This window comes from Pectinophora gossypiella, chromosome 23 (assembly GCF_024362695.1).
Source record: "Pectinophora gossypiella chromosome 23, ilPecGoss1.1, whole genome shotgun sequence".
Taxonomy (NCBI): domain Eukaryota; kingdom Metazoa; phylum Arthropoda; class Insecta; order Lepidoptera; family Gelechiidae; genus Pectinophora; species Pectinophora gossypiella.
Genome location: NC_065426.1, coordinates 1,760,294 through 1,779,935, shown reverse-complemented (window position 1 = coordinate 1,779,935; position 19,642 = coordinate 1,760,294). Strand labels below are relative to the sequence as shown.

The window sequence follows — 19,642 nt, the reverse complement described above, 5'->3', positions numbered from 1 at the left end:
ATGTGGTTCATACACAGTGAACGTGTTAAATCATATTAAGCAGGTATCTGAACAAAGTAACCTCGTTAAAAACGCCATGATCCCTGCAAGTTCTTGGTAAGCTCTTCTCATTTACATTTTAGTTTAATCCGCGTCGAGAGATGTTGAACTTTCGTCTTACCGGACTTTTGGTCTTAAGACTGAATTTAACTAGACTTTGAAAAGGATTCCCTGCAATTTCGCTATAAGATTCTCATTCTCTGAGGGTCGTGATGAGAATGACTAACCTCATTATTCCTCATGACCTCCTTACTATTTTTCACAGGGTCCGCTTAAATAACCTGAAGATTTTACAGGTCCGGTTTTTTACCTTTAACATTTATTTACCTATAACAACAGGCGTGGTAGCCCAATTGGTAGAACGCTTGCCTCTCACTTTGAGGTCACAGGTTCGAATCCAGCACAGGCCTAAACCAATGGTTGTTGAATTTGTTTTCGAATTCACGTTTGGATCATAAATGATTATCACATGTTCAGCGGTGAAGAAAAACATCGTGAAGGAACCCAAATTTCCGAGAAATTCATTTAGGTACGTGACCTAACCTGTATTGGGCTGGTTTTCCCTTCGCGGGTTGGAAGGTCAGACAGGCAGTCGCTTCTGTAAAACACCGGACCTGTCAAATCTTCAGGTTAGGCAAGCGGACCTTGTGAAAAACGGGCTAAAGCTAGGGAGATGATGATTTACTTATAACAACACAAAACACAAATCACAGAAACAAACAAACAAACAATCAAACAAACAATACAATATAATAAAATAAAAAATAATATAATATATATATATATTATCAATCAAACTTTATGTAACACCTTTTGTATACCTGTATTCACAAATAAAGATTTTGATTTGATTTGATTTTTGACAGCTAAAAAGTGTTTACAACTCAGCAAAAAACTCTCAGTACTCCTGATTATCAGTTGAACCCTAAATAATTTAAAAATAACCAGGGGCCTATGGCGGCTCAATAATAACCCTGACACCAGGGTTCATGGAGTTGGTAATCCATCTCATAACCCACACGATAGAAAAAAATATAACTCTAGAAAAGATACTGATAGAATACACAGATCATAGAATACCGATGGGAAGTGAAGTACCTATATAGCCCCAGTTTCTAGCTAACGCAACCAGATCAACCAAGCATGTAGCATAGAAACACGCAAACGTATTAGGAAACTATATTAGATGTACACTACTGCGTGAAGGGATATCGTAAAATAAATAGTTTTGACCGATGCTTTCGACAAGTATGCTATTGCTATTACAAAATCGTACCTTGTGGCAACCCATTTTAATGAAACATAAATGTGATATTACTGACAAGAGTTGTAAATATTAATAAATACGAATTTTACTTAATATTTACAACTAGTGAATTACTGTTTTCTTTTGAGGGCATGAAATTTCCATATGTACATAAATAACAAACTCACAACCGTGATTCTTAAAGGGGTGGTCAGAGCCGGAGTTACGAAAATTCAACTTGCAACCTCTTTAGATATGATGTCTTCAGATAAATATGATGAATCGTTATAATAGTGTCACACATTAATCTTCTTATATCGTGTGAGTTGTAAGGTGGATCACCAACCCCATCAACCCTGGGGTTAGGATTATTATTGAGTTGCCAAAATCTGACGTGATTCATGTAACGACTACGTACTTAAATCAGCAAGTAGTAGCCGGGACCAACGGCTTAACGCGCCTTCCGAAGCACGGATTGTCTTACATTTTGAAAGTCAGGTAATCATTGTGCAATGTCCTAACCAAATTAGGAATTATAAAGTGATTTTTGCGATTTGTCCTCATCGGGGTTCGAACCCGGGACCCCCGGATCGTAAGCATGACACTCAATCTCTGGCTACGGAGGCCAACACAGAGAAATAATGTCACATTAATTATCATCATCTTTTTAAATACTATAATGAACATTTTTTACAACAAAACGACTAATTAGTAGATTTAGTAGGTTAGCTTCGAAATGCAGGAAATACTTTAAATAATAAATCAGTGAAATTCATTTAAATAATATTCATAACAAACAGAAAAATCAACATGAAAAAAATACAAATTAAAAATGAACGTCAGTCAAGATTTTACACAAATCTTATCATTATTTCTTGCCAATGACAATAATAACAGGCTGTCCTTTGTATCATTAATTTTTTTATACGGTTTGTTATGTTTCTATTTTATGTTTTTTTCTTTTCACTAAAGTGTTATATTATTATTAATAAGATTATTTATACTTGCTAGAAGTTAGTTTAATGTACAATCAAAGAGCAAAAGTGCAGTCAGTGAACCTAGTCAATTATTTATAAACAGTGGTCAAATTTTCAAAACAGTTGTCATAATTATAAAACGTATGTTTTTGTACGTGTATTTGGTCTATTACAGAAATGACATGTAACCAGGTCTTAAGTGCAACAATAATACAATAATAGTACAATAATTTCCTTCATAGACGCACACATCTCTTATCTTTTTTCTAATAGAACACTATCCAAATGTACCTGCTTATTTTGTTTGTCGCTCTGCCTACCCCCTTGGGAGTAAGGGCGAGATTTTATGACGTCATTTATTATAGGTTTGCCGCAAATGGCATTAACTACTTACATACATACATAAACTCACGCCCGTAATCCCTAATGGGGTGGGCAGAGCCACAAGTAATCAAAGACAACTTGCAGCCACTGTTGATACGAAGTCCAAAGATGGATATGATGAACCTTATGGTGATAAGGGATCAGCCTATCGCCCATAACATTAGTCCATCATGTTAGAGGACACAATCCCTCTGTCGGTTTTTACGACATGCCCGGGAAGAGAAGCAGCTGAACGTGTTCTATGTTTTTTATATGCTCCCAGAACAGCATAGAAGCAACTTTAACTACTTGGCCAGACAAAAGTAAGGACGAGAGTTCAATCAATCAATCAATAATACTTTATTGCACAACGACGTATACAAAGGACATAAACATACGAATAAAAACATAAGTACAATAGGCGGCCTTATAGAGAGAGTTCATGTAAATGTATCAGACAAGAGCCGCCAAGATCCCTTACCACCAACTCTTGCTCGGTTGCCGATGGTTGTTGCATAACTGCCAGCTAGCCTTCCCCGATGCGATTTTCATTCAGTATACCAAGACAATGTTGTGGCTAGCAGTGCTCTGTGTGTTGAGTGTGGCTGCCGCTGAGAATACCACGGACCCTACAGAGGTCAAAGGTAACGTACCCCTTATATTTTTGTAATTTCCAAAATTTTGTCTTCATGAAAAGAGAGAAACGAAAATAACAAAAAAAGATTACTTTTTTAATTGATTTTTTTTTTGTGAAAGATAGGAGTCCTATGCCAGCAGTGGGTAGATACAGTCTTTATTCGATAGGTAACAATTAATCTATAAAGCAATATTGCATTTTGACATTGGCGCATATAAAGCTGCGTAGTGTCAACAAATAATGTCAAATAGCAATATCAGATGAATCGCTTAAAAGTAGTATTTTTAGCTCTCGTGTAGTCTATATACTTACTACAATTCTGTTTGTGTTGTCTATTTGTGTCCATTTGTAACCGCCTTAGGTCACAGGAAGAGCATTTTAGAAATCGAACGCGCATAAATATGTTTTTAAAAGTAAGTTCTAAAATTAAAAAAAGTCCAGATAAACTATAATACTTTTTATTCTGAATAAAATCTCACATTTAGTAAGTAGATATAAAGTAGAACATAAAATATATACAATACAAACAGTTTAATAAAATAAATGGTACAAAAGACGGTCTATTTTTATTTAATTGTCATTGGCAAAATTTATATTAAAGATTTTTGAAAAATTTCGACTGATGTTCGTTTACTTCTTCGTGTTTTTTTTTTTCATTTTATTTATAGGCACATCCACAATACAGGCACATTACATACAAAACATAAATTAAACAGCCTAGTACACGTCCCACAAGGTTATCCATGATTCGGACACGTTTACGTAATGTAAAGATGACAAAAATGTCATTCACTTCGCAAGATCCTAGAAATTTCTATAAACGCTAAGGGCTGTTGCAATCTAGGTATCCTACTTTAGACTAGCACTAACTGGTTTGTGAAGTCTAGAATTGCGTTTTCGCTCTCGTTATACATGTACTGGATAGATACATAATGTTTAAACATTGTTTATATTTACGCGGTTATTATCATAATTAAAACACATAATAACGGGTTCTTACCGCGTTCAAATCAAGGATATGAGACCCCTGATATTTCAACACTGTTGCAAGTACCGTGATTATAACGCGGTAAGAACCCGGTATTATGTGTTTTATTAAACTCTGTTTTGTACACAGTAATAAATTAACGAAGGTGGACTTATCTCTAAAAGGGAACGTAACATTTGTACGTACATTTTATTTACGTAATGTTTCATTATTATTGCTAAATAAGCTTCAGGCCGCTTTGGAAACTTTAATATTCTTTATGTGTTAGGTAATAATATGAGGGTGACATACCAGTGTGATAAAACCCTTAAATAAATAAAGATTAAAAAAAAGTCAAACAACTTCCGCGCAGAATACTCAATAATGTGAACATCAAAATAATTTATTTATTTATTTTATTTATTTATTTGTACACAATGAAACAGACACAAGAAACATACAAAGAAAACAGTACAGGCAAGCTTATTTCTAAACAAAGAGATTTCTTCCAGCTGACCTACGTGACAAGAGAGACTTTCAACGTATAATATTATATAGATAGACATACATACGTTTACAAATTATTTAGAAATTACTTATACTAATATAAGACTCAATATTAACCTAAACCTACAAACCACATTTAAATAACTTATAATATAATATATATTTCATAAATATATAAACATAATATATAAGTACTTTCTATATTGGTTTATAAAAATACACACTACATACAATATATATATACCTAAATAAATAAGTAAATGCATACTATAATCATATCTTTTCAACATGACGTTCATTCATTTATTTATTTGCAAAAAAATGAATTATTACAAAAAATAATAATTAATAAATATTAATTAATTATTATGAAAAAATAAAATTAATTAATAAAAAAATAAAGAAATTCCCTGCAAATTAATTATTAATTTATTTTATTTTTATTTATATTCGTTTTGTTGTTTTTTTGCATCATGAATTTAAATAAAAGGTCTTAAATTTAATAACAATATCAGTACATAACCCTAATAGGGCATCGCAAATTGACATCGTAATTGTATAAGTATTCATAAAAAAAGAGAAATGTTATTAAACATAATTAATTGTGCATTCTACAATTAATTATTTATAGCATTGTTAATATAAATGACCTTGTAGATTTGCCGTAAGTCTGTGGTATTTCAACCACTATAGCCAATAGCTAACCATTGCAAACCCTGTATTAATTCCAAAACCCATCTATTTAAAGTGTCTAGAACTTAGAAACTCAGTTTTGCAATCTTTCGGCCGGCCGGCGACTCAGATGGAATTTAGCCGGTTAATACATTGGTTCGTTGCATTTGTTGTGTACTACCGTCGCCGACACAGGTACCCTGGTTCAGTAGTTAGACTGATCGACTTTCGATCTGAACTCCTCGGTTTGATTCCCAGTGAATATTTTTTAAATGAATTCCACGTTACATAAAGGTAACTTATACTAAATAAGACGCCAAATAAACGGCCTCTGTGGTCCAGTGGTTCAGCGTTGTGCTCACGATCCGAAGGTCTCGGGTTTGAATCCCGGGTGTGGCGTTTCGGAGGTATGTGACCTATCCTGTATTGGGCTGGTTTTCCCTTCGCGGGTTGGAAGGTCAGACAGGCAGTCGCTTCTGTAAAAATTGTATCTGTCAAATCTTTAGGTTAGGTAAGCGGACTCTGTGAACACAGGATAATTCTAGGGAGATGATGAGGGAGCATAAACTCTTTTGCAAAACAAACAAAAACCAATTTAGTTTTTAAAACCGCAGTAATTATCACTTAAATGACTTTACCAACAAAATGCTATTACCCTTGCTTAACCGAAGGGCATCGTGAGAAATATCTATGTCACGGCCTTTTTGGGCCCTTCCACAGAGCGCGGAATCAAACTTCGCGCCGCTACTACTAGAGGCGCCTTCGTTATTACCTTTACATAAGTTGAAAAAATATAAACCGATCATGATTAATCTTCACGCTCTAAAAAGTATGCAGCAAGAAAATATTTTTTTTGGAAAATCTAAGGTCAGTACCCACACCTCACCCAGCTTTCTGATAGACCAATAAAGTTAAAAATAGTCGTGAAGTTTTGCTTCTATGCTGTTCTGAGAGCAAATAAAATACATAGAACACGTTCAGCTGCTTGTCTTCCCGGGCATGTCGTAAAAACCGACAGAGAGATTGTGTCTCCTCTAACATGATGGACTAATGTTACGGGCGACAGGCTGATCCCTTATCACCATAAGGTTTATCATATCCAGCTTACGACATCGCATCAACAGTGGCTGCAAGTTGTCTTTGATTACTTGTGGCTCTGCCCACCCCATTAGGGATTACGGGCGTGAGTTTATGTATGTATGTATGTGAAGTTTATAAACATTATTAAACTACTTATAACAATAAGGTCAATCACCTGTTGCGCCATGCTTGCACCGCGAAACTACGAGTACACCTTATTACCGTCAGCAAACAAAGCATTATCATTATTTAATAAAAAAAATACAAAAATATTTATTCAAAAGACGCGGTATAACAATGCTTATTACACTGCGATATCCACACTAGGCATGCCTGTGTCGTGGGTATCACTTCAGAAAAACTGTTTACTAGGACTATACCTGTCACAGAACTACATACAGTGGCGGATTTACCAGTAGGCTGAGTAGGCTGAAGCCTAGGGCGGCAGATTTTAGGGGGCGGCAAATTTGGCCTAAAATTTTTTTTTGTCTTACAGAAATAAAAAATACATTATTATATAAGTAAGTACATAAAGAAACAAGTGACAAGAATTTTTATATTTTAGTATAATGGACAGTGTACTGAACATTCTTACGTCTGTACGGGCTTCAACCGAACATTACGCTCTGCTTTTGGTAGCGCTGTGCACTCGATTATTATTAGTGTGAAACGCAGCGGCGGCGTAGCGTAGTGGAGGCGGCAGGGGCGGCCCGCCCCGGGCGGGTTTTTAGGGGGCGGCAAAATTTCACAATTTATAATCTATATAAAATTCTTCTTCTATCGTGTGGGTTGTGAGGTGGATTACCAACCTCATCAACCCAAAAAAAACCCGTATATAAAAATGAAATCCGTTTTCCGTTGTCACGACATAACATAGAAACGGCTTGACCGATTTGGTAAATTTTTTTTGTAGTTTTCTAATAATCTGTACAAGGTTCTTACGGAAAAAATATTAAGAAAAAATCTCAGAAGGATTGAAAAATATACATTTAATTTTTCATATTTTAAAAAACGCGCGTAACGAATATAGACATCATTAAATTTAAAACAAAAAATCTGTGGTCATTTGTAAATTGAAATATCTAAATGAAAGGGCGGCAAAATTGTCTTCCGCCCCGGAAGGCCGACACCCACGCTACGCCGCTGGTGAAACGGTCACTCAACGTAAACGATACCGTACTAGCCACGAGCGCAAATAAAGAAATAAACCTACTTAAACGAATCTTTGAGTTAACGATCAAATCCTACAACTACAACTGAAGGTGGAGCGCTGAAGCCGAAACCCAGCATTGGCCCTTATAACGTTTGGTCCTTCGAGCTACTATAGTGGAATGTTGTGTTAATGACTGTGATAGCGAATCGGTGCTTTTGGCCTGCCGCAAGCGGGTCTCACCAACTGCATTAAGAAAGCGCACATATCACTGTGTAACTAGCACGTTCTTCTTCCAGCGAAGCTTTAACAATTGACGCCACGATGGCAACTAACATAGATCAACTCCTCGAGAAACATCAAGCAAATCACCTCCAACTACGCCAAGGATACTGTTCAACAGAAGATTTTCAGTTATCTAGAAAAACGTCTAGAGGCTTTGGAGGCTCACTGGGCTGAGTTTAGCATGAATCACGGGAAACTTGCACCACTCGTGACGCCTGACATGGACTACGTCATTCAAGTAAACGGTAGCTTTATACGACAAAACACGACAGAAGATATTCAAGGAAAAACTATTTATATCTCTCATGTCACCACGCCCTACAACTGATGTCCAAATGAAAGATAACTAAACGGCAAGTTCATCTAAAGACAAGAATAAACTTAAGTGCTTTTGAAAAATCGGCTTCTAAAATTAACGTCGAGACACTAATCGCCAGAAAACAACGCCTAAAATTGATATACCCGAGTTTAACGGAAACTATAACAAGTGGGTGTCTTTTTGCGATTTTTATATGCTAACGAAGTCGTAAAAAGTGCAGCTACTGAAATTTAAACTGAGAGGTGAACCAGAAAAGCTCGTACAGCATTTGAATATCAGCGCCGACAATTACGACTCGTGCTGGGACATCTTTCGTAACCGGTATGAGAATGGACGACTCTTATGGTCATCATACATAAACACGGTTCTCAGTTTACCTGACATCCAAGCTGCATCGGCAATCAACTTATGCAGGACACTGTGAACGAGTGTATATAAACGGCCTTAACACAGAAGTTTTGCGTCGTGCTGGTCTATCCGGGATAGAAGCGCTCATCATAAAGCATCGACTGAGATGGTGCGGTTACGTCTTGCGAATGGATGACAGCAGACTACCGAAAGCAATTTTCTATTCCGAGCTCTCTAGCGGAAAGCGAAAACATGGTGGGCAATATCTGCGTTACAAAGACGTGCTTAAGCGCAATCTCGTGGCATGTGAGATACCAACAGTTAGTTGGGTGGATGGTGTTTGTCTTAGACCGGAATGACGCCGCGCCGTTCACAAGAGCGTCAATTTATTTGAAAAGAAGCGTTTACAAGATCTCGACGCAAAGCGCCAAATGTGGAAGACTCGATCAAAACCCACACACTCAATTCGTCAGGCCAGCTTTATTGTGTGCCGTATGACCGGATCTTCAAGTTGAAGTTCGGTTTCGCCAGCCACATCAGAGCCCACCACAACATCGATCCAGGATAGATATTCAGGAGTCACCGTCGCCGGATACGGTTTGGATGACATGAATTATGATAATTAGTACTTACATGCTGCTGTTTTAGCTCAACAGTATACACTTCACACTAAATCGACTACTGTAAAAAAATCTAGAAACTGACACAACTTACTTCACAATCATATTAATAACGGGAAAAAGCCGATGTAATGAGGACGATAGAATACAAATCCGAAAGTTGCAATTTTATTAACAGAATAAAAGTACTAATTAATTTGATTGTGAACTAAACTAGCGTATTGAATTTTAGAGGTCAGTAGGGGCGGCAAAAATTGAATAGCCTACTGGCGGCAAATTTGTAAATCCGCCACTGACTACATACAAATAAATAAACGAAAAGAATAAACAAGAGAGAACAAAAGGCACTTGCAATTTGGAAGGGACGTAGCTTAGGTACCGTAGAAGTGCACTAAGAAAGGAATTCCCGCGGGAACGGGAATAAGCGGGAAATCCTTTTGTATTAAAAATATAAACCGCTTAAGTTAGACGCTTGAAATTTGGCATGCAGGTACCTTAGTTAACTTAAAGCTTAGTTGCAACAGGATATTGCAAAATTCCCACGGAAACGGGAGTTAGCGGGAAAAAACATTTGTATGAAAAAATCGAAACCGCGTAAGATAGATGTTTTCCATCTAGCATGCATGCATACCTTAGTAAATATAAAGTTTAGTTATGGTTGTATTTTGATAAATGGGAGTTAGCGGAAAAACATTGTATGAAAAAATCTAAACTGCATAAGTTAGATGCGTGAAATTTGATATGCACTCCCACACACACACAAAGATCTCTCTTTTATAATACGCCACGCGGATGAACTCGCGGGCAAAAGCTAGTCGATTTATATGAAATCCGAATCTAAAAATATGGTAAGTATCTGAGGTATTTGACTTAACTTGAAATCGGGCTGGTTTTCCATTCAGGTTTCAAGGTCATTTAGGCAGTCGCTTCTGTAAAAAACGGACCTGTCAAATATTCAGGTTAGGTAAGCGGACCCTGTGATAAACAAGATGATGCTAGGAAGATGAATCCCGGTTCCGTTCGACCAAAGTCGCTTGCACCAGCTGAGAATTAAAAAAAAAACCCTTCTTCACAGATGACGAGGTCAAAGAAACAACTCTGGACTACTACTCGATGCCAGCTTTATCGGAGCTGGACGACTTCGACCTTTGTCTTCGAAGACCAAATTCCGTCTACTGCATCATTGATATGGAGCTGATGGAAGATGACACGCCTCTCTATCAGTTCATCAAGGTGAGCCTTTTTTTTACCTTTGATGGGTTTGCTTTTGCTCCCAGACTTGGCTGAAGGCATTGACGAGGCTTAAGATGAAGCGAGCTCGCCCAGAAGTTGCTTGTTCACTCTGACCTTGAAAGCACTTGGGTTATATGCATTCGGAAATACAGAAGACGGCAAAGAATTCCAGTCCTTAGCATCCATTATACATTTTCCTTAGCCTTTATAACGTACCACAAAATAGCATCACACTTGTTTTCCCCAAGGGATATGCATAGGTTTTTTGTTATGTGACTTATTGTAGATTTTCCTGGTAGGACAAATCGGGAGCACTTAGGGCTTTCATCCGGATAGAAATCATATTAACCACCCACCTCGTCAGACCTCTCTAGGGTCTCTGCTTGTGAGTCTTTCTGATTCCATTTAAAATTGATGCTTTACTATCCAAAGTCTAATATTCTGTTGGACTGAGAGGAAATCAAAGACATAATAGATATTCCTCTCTTGTGTGGGTTGTGAGATCATTGACCTATCCCATCAGTCCTGATGTCAAGGTTACAATTGAACATCCCAGATATGGCTCAAGTAACGACTATTATATTTACTAAGGAAAATAATATATGCGTGTAGCTTTTGTTTATTAAGCGGAGCATCAAAATAAAGTTAGATTTATGCGTATAATGCTATCACGGTAAATAGGTAGGTGTTTGACCAGATACTTTGAATGGACTGAAAAGTTAAAGCTCACGGCATCCTGTTGTAATGTCAACAGAACAAAAACATTTCATCTGAAAAGCAATAATGCAATTTGACATTTAAATTTGTGCTCATAAAAGTAAGTGCGCAATGTCGACAAATGTCAAATAGCAATATTGCTTTCGTAGATGATTCCCGATTCGGCTTCATTGTGGCCTTTTTAACCCCCAGGGTGCCCGTGCTTTTAGCCCGCAAAGTTTTTTATAGTCTTAACTTTGGCAGTTTCTCGTATGCGCTTGATTTTGAAGCTATTCTTACATTTTATGACGATAGCTAAAGTATCTACAAAGTTGAATATACATGTATCTGACCTCGCTGTCGTATGCTCACACAATCTTTATAGCCATCAAGCTAAAGTACTTGTTGAAAGCTGGTAGCAACGATCAATCTTCTAAGCTGGTAATCAACTTTTATTAACATACTTGCTGTTTAATGTTGGGCTCTCAACTACTGAATTCGACTTTATGAGTTTGAATTCATGTTTGTATCATAGATAATTGATATCACGTGGTTTTTAGTACTTCCGAATACATCCCGCTTAGGGACGGTACTTAGGGACGCTTAGGGACGGTACTGAAAAGTATCGGCGTCCGAAGGACGTAATATACGATCCCGACGACCCGATTACTCTAGCCATAGAGGCAGCCAATCAGCTCGCGACACCAAACACTTCAGGACCCCGATACCGACCCCGCCGGCGTGGTCGACGATTTCCCTCATTCAGCGCTTATCGCTATCGACCCACTAGGGTCGATTAATTCTTTTAAATATTTTTCCTCTCAGACGACGCCCTGAGCCGAGGTTCGCGCCCAACTGGGCACCCTCAGGCCTGTTGTCTTAAACGTTGTACCGGGTGAGAGCCTTCAGCGCTCCCCATTTGTCCGGCCAAGTAGTTAATGCAATCTGCGGCAAATCTACAATAAGTCACGTCAAAAAAAAAAAAGGTTTTTAGTAGCACACACCGGACACTTCATACAAACAAGCTCGTTTTACACAGACACCACACATTGACGTTATCGTACACGCGCATCTGTGTGTGTGACGTCTGACGCCATATGATTCAAGACTAAACTATGTTCGAGGGGAGTGAGACAAGCCTAGCTCAAACGCTGGTGGGGAGCGGAGAGTTGCCGTTCTATACGTAATCATCATCATCATCAGCCCATTAACGTCCCCACTGCTGGGGCACGGGCCTTCCCTATGGATGGATAGGGAGATCGGGTCTTAAACCATCACGCGGGCCCAGTGCGGATTGATTATTAACGACTGCTAATGCAGCCGGAACCAACGGCTTAACGTGCTTTCCGAAGCACGGAAGAGCTCGAGATGAAAACTTATTTTTGTGGTCACCCATCCTATGACCGGCCTTTGCGGAAGTTGCTTAACTTCAACAATCGCAGACCGAGCGCGTTTACCGCTGCGCCACCGAGCTCCTTCTATACGTAATATTAGTCCTTATTCTATGGCAATAGGTTCGCCTCCTGTTACATGGGACTTCAACATCGACAAGGAGTGGGCGTGTATGCTATACACTTCTGCCTACCCCTTTGAGGATAGAGGTGTGATGCTATGTTATGTGGTAACTCTTACGTAGCCCAATTGAAGACGCTTGACTCTTCCAATCTCGTTCGAACTCCAGCACCGGCCTAAATCAATGATTTTAGAAGTCATTGTCGAACTTATGTTTGGCATAGTGATTATCACGTGCTCAGCGGTTAACGAAAACATCGTGAGGAAACCCACATCCCCGGGAAATGCGTTTCAGAGGTATGTGGCTTTCCTTTCACGAGTTGGAAGGTTACTGTTTAATTTATTGTATCTATAAAAATTAAATGCTGTTATACAAATAAAGGGGAGTGACCAGAAAGGCCAACAAATTGCTGTGCAGTTTGACGGACGGTACCGATGTACACAACGACATTACATCATCTCCCTAGTATTGTCCCGTTTTTCACAGGATCCGCTTACCTAACCTGAAGATTTGACAAGTTTTTTTACAGACGCGATTGCCTGTCTGACCTTCCAACCCGCGAAGGGAAAACAAGCCCAATACAAGTGAGGTCATAAATCTCCGAAATCTCCGAAAATTGCATATCTCAGGAATATGGGTTTTCTCACGATGTTTTCCTTCACCGCTGAGCACATGATAATCATTTCTGATCCAAAGATAAATTCGAAAACAAATTCGACAATCATTAGTTTGGGCCTGTGCTGGATTGGAACCTGCGACCTCAAAGTGAGAGGCAAGCCTTCTGCCAACTGGGCTACCACGACTTCACACCAAGATTTATGAAATATATATATGTATATTTTATATCTCCACCAGAATTTCTCGACGTTCTCATACAAGAACTACAAGCACAGCAAGCTGCATCGCGGTGTGTGCGCAGATAAGCATTGCGGACTCAACATGACTCATGCCAACGCCAGTGAGGCCACTGCGCTGGCATTGAAAGAGTGCTTCAATGGAAGTATTCATCAGGGATATGGGTTACAGGTGAGAATTTTATTCAGTTGATATTTGAAGCTCTTGTTTGTGGAAGATTGTTTTTTTGACGTGACTTCCCACTTCCCACTACTTCACCGGTTGTTGTGGTAGAGGCGAAAATACTGTGATCAAATGCAGGATGAGAATTGATATCCAAAATACTAGATAGATTAAGAAAAAAATCAATTTTTAAATTTTTCCTTATATGGGGTTAAATATTAAATACAATTTTAAAGCTCATATAAAGTTAACATTATGTAAAAAAAGCTTATTACTTAATAATGATTCTCGAAATGATAAAAATGTCTGGCATTAAATTCCTCTTGTAATGTACTTATATCTACAAAAAATTTAAAGATGTATTGCTGTTGCAGTTTCTTGTCGTTTCTTTTCCTCAGCCATTATACATTCTGCGAAATGATGTAGATTAAGAAAATGTTTAATTGACCTTGAACATGACAATAAAGTTATTGATAGCTTTTAATGTTAAAACAATGCTAGATACTATAAAATGATACATAAAAAAATATATTTTCTTTATTTCACTTTTTTTTTTAGGTGCATATATCAAGATTTTTATGACAGAGAGAAAAATCAAATCAAATACACTTTATTGCACAGAACTTAGTATTAATAATCGGTTATGACACATGAATACTTACAACTTGGGCGGCCTTATTACTAGAGCAATTTCCTACAGGCTTTTACTAGCAGGAAAAAAACGTTTACTAGACTTATATGAAAAAAAGAAAAATCTTACTCATTAACTCATTTACATACAGAAACGGCCTATATACGTCCCACTGCTGGGCACAGGCCTCCCCTCAATCAACCGGAGGGGGTATGGAGCATACTCCACCACGCTGCTCCGATGCGGGTTGGTGGAGGTGTTTTTACGGCTAATAGTCGGAACCAACGGCTTAACGTGCCGTCCGAAGCACGGAATCATCTTACTTTTTCGGACAATCAGGTGATGCAAGCCTGAAAAATCCTTACCAAACAAAGGACAGTCTCACAAAGTGATTTCGACAATGTCCCCATCGGGAATCTACCTGCCTAACGCTCTAACCACTAGACCACGGAGGCTGTCATTAACTTTTTTACTTACACCAAATTCTGGAAAATGTGTCCATAAAGATAAGGTCAAGGTTACTCTAAACCGGTGATGCGTGAAGTCTTTGATGAGAGTAGAAGAAGCGAAAGTGGTGTGTCAGGAATGTTAGTCATCATCATCATCATCCAGCCCATTAATGTCCCCACTGCTGGGGCACGGGCCTTCCCTATGGATAGATAGGGAGATCGGGCCTTAAACCATTACGCGGGCCCAGTGCGGATTGATGGTTATTAACGACTGCTAATGCAGCCGGGACCAACGGCTTAACGTGCCTTCCGAAACACGGGGGAGCTCGAGACGAAAACTTTTTTTTGTGGTTAACCATCTTATGACCGGCTTTTGCGAGAGTTACTTAACTTCAACAATCGCAGACCGAGCGCGTTAACCGCTGCGCCACCGAGCTCCTCTGAGGAATGTTAGTAAAACTCCGTTTCTGCCTACCCCAATGGGAAATAGGCGTGATCTTATGTACGTATGTCAATGAAACTTTACAAAGAAACCCCTTTCAGGTGGAATCCCTATCAGTGCGTTACTGCAAGACACAAAACGACTACATACCACCAGATGCTCTGGACTACACCATCGGAGCACTGATCCTGCTTCTGTTGCTGGTCAACCTGGGCTGCTCAGCCCACTACTTCCTCTGGCCTCCCGAGAAGGGTGAAGGTAAGAAAAAAACCGGTCAAGTGCGGACTCGCGCACGAAGGGTTCCGGACCATTGACTAGGTAAAATAGGTACAGAACTTACTATTTACTGGTGTAAGTACGTAGTCGTTACATGAGCCATGTCAGGGGCTTTTAGCGGGTCGATAGTAAACCTGGTTCCAGGGGTTATGAGGTCGGTATTCCACCTCACAACCCACAGGACATAATAATAATAAAGTTTATTTAGGTAAAAGAAGAAGGTAGCGAAATCTTTGTCTTCCATTCAAAATATGGATTATATTGTTCACAGGTAACAAATTCATGTTAGCTTTCTGCGTCCAGAAGAATTGGAAAGCTTTGAAACATGGAGGTAGCGCTGAGGGTGGTCTCTTCAAGTGTTTCCAGGCTTTGAGGTAATGCATCTTTTTTTTGACTTAGTGTAGATTTTCCGCAGATGGCATTAACTACTTGGCCGGACAAATGGGTGGGCGTAATGACGAAACTATACAACCGATATTGTTCTTTATTTTACCAATACATACATACATAAACTCACGCCTATTTCCCACCGGGGTATGCAAATAAAGCAGAGACTATGGAATTCCATTTGCGTCGATCCTTACACACTTCTTTTGCTTCCTCCACATTCATCAATTGTTTCATACACGCTTGCCGGCTCAGAGTAGTTTGCAATGAACCTTTTCTAAGGACATCTCCAATTTGGTCAACGTCCTTCTAGGTCTTCCTCAGCCAGCCCTACTACTAACCTTCGTTTTGTATACCGCTTTCGTAATCCTAATATCCTTCGTCCGCTCTACGTGTCCAAACCAACTAAATATTTCCTTCTCAATCTTAATCACTATGTCGTCATTCACATTACATCTCTCTCCAACAATAACTTTTAATTTAAGAGAACGAACTTATACTATACATGACTTAATGTCTTTTTTTTGTATTTATTATTTATACAAACATATACAAAAACACATAAACAAACAAGTGTAACAAAAACCAGAAAGGTTTGTACTTACACCTAAGGAATCGTCATATACAACACAAACAACACATACAACACAACACATCATATACAACACAACACATACAACACATCACGTACAACACAACGCATATAACACAACACAACACGTACAACACGTTTACATATTTACAACACAGTTCGGACGTTTTTTTTTTTAGAAAATATTCTTAGATTACTCACTTCTTTAACTAATATAATCTTCACAGACGACGACGCCCTTAGCCGAGGTTCGTGTCCAACGTAGTACCCTCAGGCCTGTTGTCTTTCGCAGAAGTATGCTTCGGCGATTCCCGGGTCCTGGCACCACAGTGGACAAGTAGGAACACCGTTGGGTTTTAGTGGGTATACCGGGTGGCAACAACCGGGGAGTCCCACATAACCACGTCGCCCCCCCGGGTGGCGTGGTATGCGTAAAGCATTTCCCAACGCTAAAAAAGGCCTCTAGTCTTAAATTTTGTACAGTCATGAGCAATAAAATGTACCCACTTTAGGACTCTGTCGCACTAACATATTTGACATTTAGTGAGACTTACAGTTCAATTTGTCAAAAAAGTTAATGTGACATGGTACCAAAGTGTATATATGTTACCGGCCAAACCCGATTTTAGGCCAAACTAGTTTTGCCTAGGCTAAACTAGTTCATCCTATGTGCGATCGGATAAACCGGTACAGACTAGGCCAAACTGGTCTGTCCTAAGGGTGATAGGAGAAACTAGTTTATCCTAGGAGGAACTAGTTGAGCCTAATAAAAATAAGTTCACTTCAGGATAAACTAGTCTGGCCTAGTCTATACTAATATTTCCTAGTCAGAAATGTTTAAAGTCGGCGCCGTATTTACCTGGACTAGAATGACAGTTATGTTTTAAGCTAAAGTAGTCTTTACGAACGAGACACAAAGTGTATAATGCGTTGTGTTCATTGTCGAGCCATACTTATGGCAAAATAAGCTTTGATTGTTCGGTAGTAAAGTCAGGTAGTAAAGTACTTAATTTACAAATTACAAATGATAAATACATCTTGATTTTATAACTAGTATTTCTGGTATTTTATTATTCCCTGTTAGCATAAAATAGGCTAAGCTAACTACGAGGGGAGGTCAAAAAGTTCGCGGAATGGAGGGGTTGGAGGGGGTTGGTTTGCTCGTACAGGTAGCCGCTAGTTGCACACCTCATTAACAGTATATGTACCAAGTTTGAAGCAAATCGGGTCATTAACGTTTGAACTATCGACCAGCAAACAAGTGAATCGGGAAGAACTCAGCGAATATGGAGAAAATTGAACACCGCGCCGTCATTAAGTTCCTCACCAAGCAAGGAAAATCCGCTCAGACGATTTTTCAAGAGCTGTTAGCAGTTTACGCGGACTCTGCCCCTGGTAAAACCATGGTTTACAAGTGGCATAGTCTTTTCAAGCAAGGAAGAGAGTCGATTGAAGATGACCCCCGCTCCGGACGGCCCATTGAGGCCACCACACCGGAAATCATCGAAAAAGTAGAGAAACTTGTATTAAAAGATACCCGCTTGAAGAAGAAGCAGCTTGCAGCAATGGTCGGTGTATCCGAAACAAGTATTTTAAATATCCTACATCAACATCTTGGGATGACTAAGGTCAGCGCAAGATGGGTTCCAAGAATGCTCACGCCACTTCAAAAAAGCGAGCGTGTCGAGTGTTCTCGCCAGTTTTTAGAGCTCTGTGGAGAGAATAAGGAAGAAGTTATGGCCCGGATTGTTACTGGAGATGAAACCTGGGTTCACCACTATGAACCTGAGTCGAAGCAAGAGTCGATGCAGTGGCATAAAAAAGGCTCACCTCCTCCAAAGAAGTTTAAGGTGTCACAATCGGCCGGAAAGATCATGGCCACTATTTTTTGGGATACAGAAGGTATTTTGCTGATTGATTATAAAGATCGTGGTGTTACTATAACGGGACATTACTACGCTTCTTTACTGGATAGATCGAAAGAGGCTATCAAGGAAAAAAGAAGAGGAAAGCTGTCAAGAGGTGTGCTCCTTTTGCACGACAACGCACCCGTCCACACGTGCCATGTTGCGACGGCTGCCATTCACCGATGCGGGTTCGAAAAATTAAACCACCCGCCTTACAGTTCAGACTTGGCCCCCAGCGATTATTATTTGTTCCCAAAAATGAAAAAGGAACTGCGTGGACGAAAATTTGGCGATGATGAAGAAGTCAAGTCTGCAATTTCGGCCTATTTTGACAGCAAAGAGAAATCTTTTTTTTATGATGGAATAAACAAATTATTTGATAGATCCGGAAAATGTGTTAAGGTTAAGGGAGAATATATTGAAAAGGAAAAATAGTTTCGTGTTTAATTTCGACCCCCTTCCCCCTCATTCCGCGAACTTTTTGACCTCCCCTCGTAGCTTTCTTGACGTGTACCCATTCATAGAAGGCCCAACCAGTTTCTCCTAGGCCAGACTAGTTTATCCTGAAGTGAACTTATTTTTATTAGGCTCAACTAGTTCCTCCTAGGATAAACTAGTTCCTCCTATCACCCTTAGGACAGACCAGTTTGGCCTAGTCTGTACCGGTTTATCCGATCGCACATAGGATGAACTAGTTTAGCCTAGGCAAAACTAGTTTGGCCTAAAATCGGGTTTGGCCGGTAACATATATATTAATGCTCGTGACCGTACCGAGTGGCAGCCCACCGCGCTCCCTATTTGCCTGGTCAAGTAGTAAAAGAAAAATACCTAATAGGGTATGTTATGTAACTTTTTAATTCGCCAAGCCATTGTTTTTAAATCTTATCCAAAAACTTACTTTTAATTGGAGTATTAGGATCAGCTTGTTAGCGAACTAAAAGTTGTCCTAACTTCATTATTTTTGCAATATAATCTTTGTCTAAAGTCTAACTTCGTTAATAATTTTTAAGTATATAATTTGTGAAGTGAGAAGCTGTTAATTAATACTATGTAAATTAATACAAAATAGTGTAAGATTACCTAGTAATTGGAAAAGGACATGAATCATTTTGGGCCTTAAATGTATATATCGGAATTTACAATGTAAATAACATAATAAATATGTTTTCCAAATTTATACAGGATGTTAGTGACATCGTAATACTGAGGGGGGATGATTCAAGCCACGATTCTGAGTTGATTTCAAGGGAAATATTTTACCCGTCGCACAATTTATGCATTTTTAAAAA

At 38.9% G+C, this 19,642-nt stretch overlaps 1 protein-coding gene across 1 annotated transcript in view; it reads left to right on the top strand.

Moving 5' to 3' along the window:
• The first annotated feature begins 3,168 nt into the window (after positions 1–3,168).
• The window catches only part of LOC126377340 (regulator of hypoxia-inducible factor 1-like), a 39,787-nt gene continuing 23,313 nt past the window's right edge, over positions 3,169–19,642 (top strand). The window contains exons 1-5 of the mRNA XM_050025045.1: positions 3,169–3,269; positions 10,286–10,443; positions 13,508–13,678; positions 15,293–15,449; positions 15,739–15,841. Coding sequence (XP_049881002.1) covers positions 3,194–3,269; positions 10,286–10,443; positions 13,508–13,678; positions 15,293–15,449; positions 15,739–15,841 — 665 coding nt within the window. The 5' untranslated portion in view covers positions 3,169–3,193. The remainder of the gene's footprint in view (positions 3,270–10,285; positions 10,444–13,507; positions 13,679–15,292; positions 15,450–15,738; positions 15,842–19,642) is intronic.